The sequence below is a fragment of the Pelophylax lessonae genome (assembly GCF_965119305.1).
Source record: "Pelophylax lessonae genome assembly, chromosome: 13".
In the NCBI taxonomy this organism is placed as follows: Eukaryota; Metazoa; Chordata; class Amphibia; order Anura; family Ranidae; genus Pelophylax; species Pelophylax lessonae.
This window is the reverse complement of record NC_138780.1, coordinates 19,714,610-19,721,152: the sequence shown is the minus strand read 5'-3', so window position 1 is coordinate 19,721,152 and position 6,543 is coordinate 19,714,610. Positions and strand designations below refer to the sequence as shown.

Below are 6,543 nucleotides of genomic sequence, written 5' to 3'. Positions count from 1 at the left end.
AAAAAGTGTACCTGTGAAGTTTCAGCTCTGTAGCATGTCCAGAACCAGAAAAAAATAGAATTAGGGTTAGTGTTAGGGTTAGGGTTAGGGTTAGGGTCAGGGCTAAGGTTAGGGTTATTTTTAGTGCTTAGGGTTAGAGGGTTAGAGGGTTAGAGGGGTAGGGGTAGGGCTACTAACTCTAACCCTAAGTATCTCACCGTAACCCTAACCCTAGCCCCTAACACTAAACCTAACCCTAACCCTCTAACCATAACCCTAACCCTCTAACCTTAACCCTAACCCTCTAAGCCTAGCCATAAAAATAACCCTAACCCTAAACCTAACCCTAGCCCTAACCCTAACCCTAGCCCTAACCCTAATTCTTATTTTTTTCTGGTTCCGGACATGCTACAGAGCTGAAACTTCACAGGTACACTTTTTAGACCCCCCCAGATGCTAAATCCAAAGAAATTTTTTATTTTTATTTTTTTTTAATTTTTCCAATAATTGGCTCTCTATCAAAAAATTACAATTTTTAAGAACTTTTTTTTTTTCTACGGCATGCCACAGTCCAGGTGTTTGTCCCCTTGAAACAACTTTTCCATTACTATTGTGGCCAGAAAGAGTCCCTGTGGGTTTTAAAATTCGCCTGCCTATTAAAGTCTATGGCGGTTCGCCCAGTTCGCCGGTTCGCGAACATTTGCCGATGTTCGCGTTCGCCGTTCGCGAACGGCGAATTTTAGGTTCATCACTACCCCCTACCATCAGAGGTTAGCGCAGTTATCTCCCCTACACATTTGTATATAACTAGATCTACAGTTATTTGGACTTGCAGCTTACCAATTCAGATACCTACCCCAGAGGCGCGAGTTAGTATCTATGCACACAACATAGAATAAGGCAAACTCTATGCAGAAAATGTGAACCAGATAAACTAATATCTCCAATATGTTAGTGACAACTGAAGAGAACATTATAAATGTTGATATTAGATTGCCTTACCATCACTAACACTCAGTGTGACACCCTCACTTGTATCACCAATGCCGGCCCGGCACTTATAATCCCCGCTGTCTCCCGTCCTGGCAGATACAACCACATAGTTCTTGTTTGTAGATATCTTGGTGTTATTACGGTACCAGTGATAGAACAATGCAGGAGGCTCCACGTTACAGGTCATTGTTATAGATTGTCCTATGGGGATCTTATTCCATTTTGTATTGAAGGTCACCACTGGTCTCACCGCAGATCCTGTTGGATATTAATTATAAACTATAAAAACTAGGAACATCTATCTGCTGGTTAACCAGAAGGAATTTAAAGATAACCTGTTTACAATAAAAATATAGGATGTTCCTTGGTCAAAATTTTACTAAGGCACAAGCTCCATGGCTGTCTTGCCATCTAACGCTGTGTACCACAATATACTAATATTTCCTTTTATACAGCTTTATTTAAAGCGGAATTCCGGGCAGAGAAACGATTTTTTGCTGAACATACCCCCGGGACAGTCAGGGCTAGCACATTCCACAATGGCTAGCCTCTGATCTGTCCCGGTTCGCACTTACCTTTTAGAAGAAATACTTACTTAGAAGATTTCTTCCACAGCGTTTCCATCTCTGTTGTGGGCAGCTGAAGCCGGCGCGGTCCTCTTCTCTGTCTTCTTTCGCGTCTTCGTGTCCCAGAATGCACTGCACCTGCCCCTCTCGTCACTTCCGGTGCGGCGCCGCATTCCTAAACAGCTTCTGGGCATGCCCAGAAGCTGTTTAGCAGGGGAATGCGGCGTCGCCCGGAAATGACGAGCGGGGCCGGTGCCGTGGCATTGATTCCTGGGAGCGATGACGTTTAGCTCCCAGGAATCATCGCGAGGCAGGAAGTGACGGGGTGAGCCGCGGCTCCGAGGGAGGAAGCAGTCAGAGGTGAGTATCTTCGATCTTCAATAAAAAAGGTGAGTAAACAAAAAAAATAACTATCCAATTCCTTTTCAGGTGAGCTCTACCTAGCGGAGGGGCACAAAAAAAAAAAAATTTTTGTGCCCGGAACTCCGCTTTAAGGCTGGATAACTAAAGAAGAACTGAACTCTGGAAGCTGTGTAAAAAGGAAAGACATGCAGTAGACAAAGAAATAGTTATCAATATTTCCTGTGGTCTCCGTACAGCTGATCGTTTTTCAGTTACTAGCTTACCATACCGTGTTCTACACCACTTGTCTGCATGAAGGCCACCAGCTTGTTAGAGGGAGGACTTTGCTTCCTTATGTCAGAGCCTCCAGGAAGGAGAACAATGAGCAACGCAGTAGTGACATCACCTCGTCTCACTCCAAATCTCAAGAGACTATCAGTTAGAGGCAGCAGTGCCTCTAATACGGCAGATACACAGTAATAAAGCTGTATGCACATGGGTGCCTAGGCACCCTCACATACCAGTAAGCGTACTGCTATTTTTCAGGAGGAATTCAAGACAAAAAGAACATTATTCAGGGGAATGCTTAGGAACATTTCTTAATGTTCCTTGTAGCATAGTAAATCCTAAATCAACTCTCCCCTTTCTCTAAGCAGCCTGTATTGGTTAATCGTGTAAACAGTAGTGTTGCAATGGGGATGGACATAATGGGGGATCATCAGGACATCCCTAGAAAGGTAGATGGGCAAAGCTAATGTAAACCATTAAGAATTTTTTTTTTTTTTAATTTTGTATGTTTACAATTGTCTAACTATTAACAGAATATTTGCTAACTTCATTTGTGAAAGACTACATACCCCAACATTATATAAAAAAAAATGCTGTGATACAAAATTTCTCAGTATGTGAATGAAAAATGTGAACTTACCTAGCTGTCCAATCAGAGCTGTTAGAGGAAACAGAGAAAAAAAGAAGTATAAATATTTCCTGTGGTTTATGTAAAATAAATGTTTCCCAAACCTGGCCAATTTGAAATTGAGCGTATGATAAAAGAATACGTAAGTTGAAATGATCTTCAGAGAAAACTGATTATGTCAAAATAATTACTAGATCCAGAGATATGGGCGGCTGAATTGACATAGATTTTTTTCTTTAAAATCCAAATCCCCTCCAGCCCATATCTTCATCTCAATCCTTATGTGATAAACGGTCACTTCATCTAATGGGCAAGCTGATAAATGGGCAAAAAGGGTTTCGAAAATTCACTTTCTCTAATTTTACACATAACAGTAATTCAATTTTTTTACTTACTGCATTGCACTGCTGCCCTTAGCTGTCACTGTCCCTCTTTCTGTACAAGGCAGTGATATCTGAAGCCAGCAGGTATGTTTGTAAAACACCCTCATGTAGTCATCGTTATTGGCTGCAATGGTGATCCCATGAATTAGAATCACTGACTGGTTCTTGATATCTAGTGTAGACCAGCCACTGTCAGGGACAATGTGGTCTTGAGTCTTGAGACTAGAAGCGCCTACAGATGTGGACACCTAGTTTACATTAGAATTTAGATTAATGTTCTTCAAGACAAAGAACCTGAGAACATTAAGGTTGGGTTCACACATATGCGAATTCAGTGGCGGCCTGTCCATTGGGGGCGCAGGGGCACCGGCCCCCTAATCTACATGCAGGGTACCGGACGCATGGATTCCAATGGGGTTTCTTTTGACAGATACCTGCTCCCACATTCGCTCAGACCGCCTAGGTAGTTCCACCTCTGCCCGCAGCCTCTTGGAACACATCAGAGGTCCAAGGAGGTTCCAGGACCATTCACACATGGGCAGTGGGTAGCTGCCTGTGAAGCTGCAAGGAGTCACAGATGGCTGCCAATAGTTAAGATGCCAACACTTGGAACCGAAGACAGGAAAAGAGCTGGGTCAGATGAGGACATCGCATGATCCTGGGACAGGTAAGTGTGTTTTTTTCAAGTCAGCAGCTACAGTATATGTAGCTGCAGACTTTAAATTTTTTGTTTACAGGGTGAAGGTTCTCTTTAATATATGAATAGAGTGGGGAACAAGATGATCAAACAAGCCAAAAATGTGTGTCAGCTGAAAGGCAAAAAGACAACAGTGAGATTTTGAAAACCTTAACGCCAGCTTTTCAAAGAAAATGCTTGAAATTTGAAATTAGCAAATAAAAATAAATGGTTACAATTTATAGAATGACACAGGCATTGGACAATAGATCACTGTCCACATAGACTATCCTCGGCACCGCCATCTACGTCATCCCTTCAACTCTGTGCTCCATGAGCACTTCAAGCCTCGATTTCAGATCACTTAGCCTTCCCGGTCACTATTGCAGTGAGAGCGGGCAGTGAGGAGGACGGTCTATGTGGACAGCTTTACCCCAGTTGCCTGCATTCTTAGATGTGCCTCTTTTAATCATCAAGCATGTGAGTTGCTAAATGTTGAACCTTCATTAAATGTAAGCATATTGCTACACTTAGAGGCACCTCTATTCTCTTTTATACACTGTGATTCCTGCTGGGTTTTGCTTCTAATCCCCTTGTGGAGGCGCCATTTGTGGATGGACATTTTATGGGTACACAACCTATCACATTGCTATAATCTTTTTATATGGACTATAAACTGAAGGACTTATGAAAAAATGGTTGTGGAACGAATCATCTGAGTTTCCATTATTTCTTATGGAGCAATTCGCTTTGATATAAGACTGCTTTGGATTACAAGCATGTTTCTGGAACTATTTATGTTCGCAACCCAAGGTTTTACTGTATTATCAATTGGATAAGTCCAAGTGTCTCTGTCACCAGCCTTTGGCAATGTTGTCAAGTGCAAGCTTTTTTTCAGGTGCATTACTCTTGCATTGAGATTAGTTTGAGATGCTTCTGAGATCCTTCACAGATCATTGATGGGTGACTTTGACCTGCAGTTGACCTTTCAATAATAATGATACAAAGGACAATAAGAGAGGGGTAACAGGCAATAATAAAAACTGAGAGGGGTTCTAATCCCTCTCCACTCTATTCAAAACAGAAAAAAAAATGTACATTTAGTTAGACTTTAATTAGAGCAAATTTCACAATACAGCAAGACAACAACTTGAAGTATACTGCTCAACTATGCCAAACTATGATAAAGGAAGCAGGAGTATTATCTTTGATGGACTAGCTGGCACAACTGCTAGATCTCAACTCTATTTACCTATTGAGCGAACAGCTCTACCAAAGGGTCAAAGACAAGATCACCTCTTGGAAAAACTAAAGATGGTGGTTGGAATTTCCCCAAGATATCAGTATACTTCTCAACTATGCCAAACTATGATAAAGGAAGCCGGAGTATTATCTTTGATGGACTAGCTGGCACAACTGCCAGATCTCAACTCTATTTACCTCTTGTTGGAACAACTTTACCAAATGGAAAAGCTAAAGATGGTGGTTGGATTCTCCCCAAGATATCAGTAGTAAGGTCAGCATGCTGTAATAGCTGCAAATGGATTATTTTATAAATGTAAAGTCTAATGAACATAAGAGTTAAAGGAAATAAAACAAAAAAATGCGATGGTATTGGCAAAAGGACTTATTATAATTTTTGACCAACTTAATCCTACTTTGGGGAATAAATATATAACTTTTAAAGAAAAACATGAACATTGCTGAGTGATTCTAAACATTTGAACTTTAGTTTATACAGTCGATACATATTAAAACTATATACAACTATATAAAAAATACAAACATTGAGAAAATCACCTACTTACAGATAAGGAGGATCTGAAATGGAAGCTGCAGTCCATAAATCCCCATATTACACAATGCTGATTTTGTTCTAAAGAAAAATACAACCAATAAACATGTATAATATTAAGTGCTTCTGTATATACAGTAGACAAATGTATTATGCATTTGGCTTGCATTTGAGATCATTTTCCGATGCTTCTGAGTTCCTTCACTATTGCGTCTGGCCACCTTCTGACCCTCACCCGTCTTAAGTTAAGTCTAGCTGGGTTGTGCTATTTCATATTTACAATGAATGAGAAAAGCAGTTTTCATGTGAACAAATGCCAGTGTCCAACCTACACAGGTTGAACTGGATGGACTATGGTCTTTATTCAACCTCACCTACTATGTAACAGTTCCTAATTGATGTTATGAATCAGGTGTCAGGGAGAGTGCAGCTACAGCCAGATCATTGGTATTCATTTTCACAATCATTTAACTCCTAAAGAAGAAGTGCAAAACTCAACTCACTGCAAGTCATGGCAGTACTTCCACTATCCAAAAAAAGTGCGTATCACAAAACAGCAAATGATACAAAGTTGTACGAAATGGTTATGGAGGCTGCTCTCACCTCTGTCTGATGAGGAAAAGAGGAAGCATTTCCTTTAACCATTCTTCCAGGGATACAAAGACATGGGCATTAAAGCTAAGTGTACTCAGGCAACAACAGAAGCAGCTATAAGAAAGAAACAGCCTTTAATCTCTTTCTCCCAGAAGCCTGTTGGAAATCCGAACCACAAAAAATTGAACTGAAATTCAGATCTGACTATCCAAATCCATAAAATTCTGTCCAAAATTCTGGATTAACTCTATTTCAAAAACATTATAAATAGAGTTGGGCGAGTGGTTCGGCCCGAGCAT

The 6,543-nt window shown here is 40.7% G+C and overlaps 1 protein-coding gene across 1 annotated transcript in view; it reads right to left on the bottom strand.

Moving 5' to 3' along the window:
- LOC309569108 (uncharacterized protein) overlaps nt 1-6,295 on the bottom strand; it is a gene marked incomplete at both ends in the record, with an annotated part of 152,652 nt that extends 146,357 nt beyond the window's left edge. Inside the window, 4 exons of the mRNA XM_082274872.1 lie at nt 982-1,230; nt 2,809-2,826; nt 5,296-5,389; nt 6,254-6,295. Coding sequence (XP_082130998.1) covers nt 982-1,230; nt 2,809-2,826; nt 5,296-5,389; nt 6,254-6,295 — 403 coding nt within the window. The remainder of the gene's footprint in view (nt 1-981; nt 1,231-2,808; nt 2,827-5,295; nt 5,390-6,253) is intronic.
- Between the last annotated feature and the right edge of the window lie 248 nt (nt 6,296-6,543).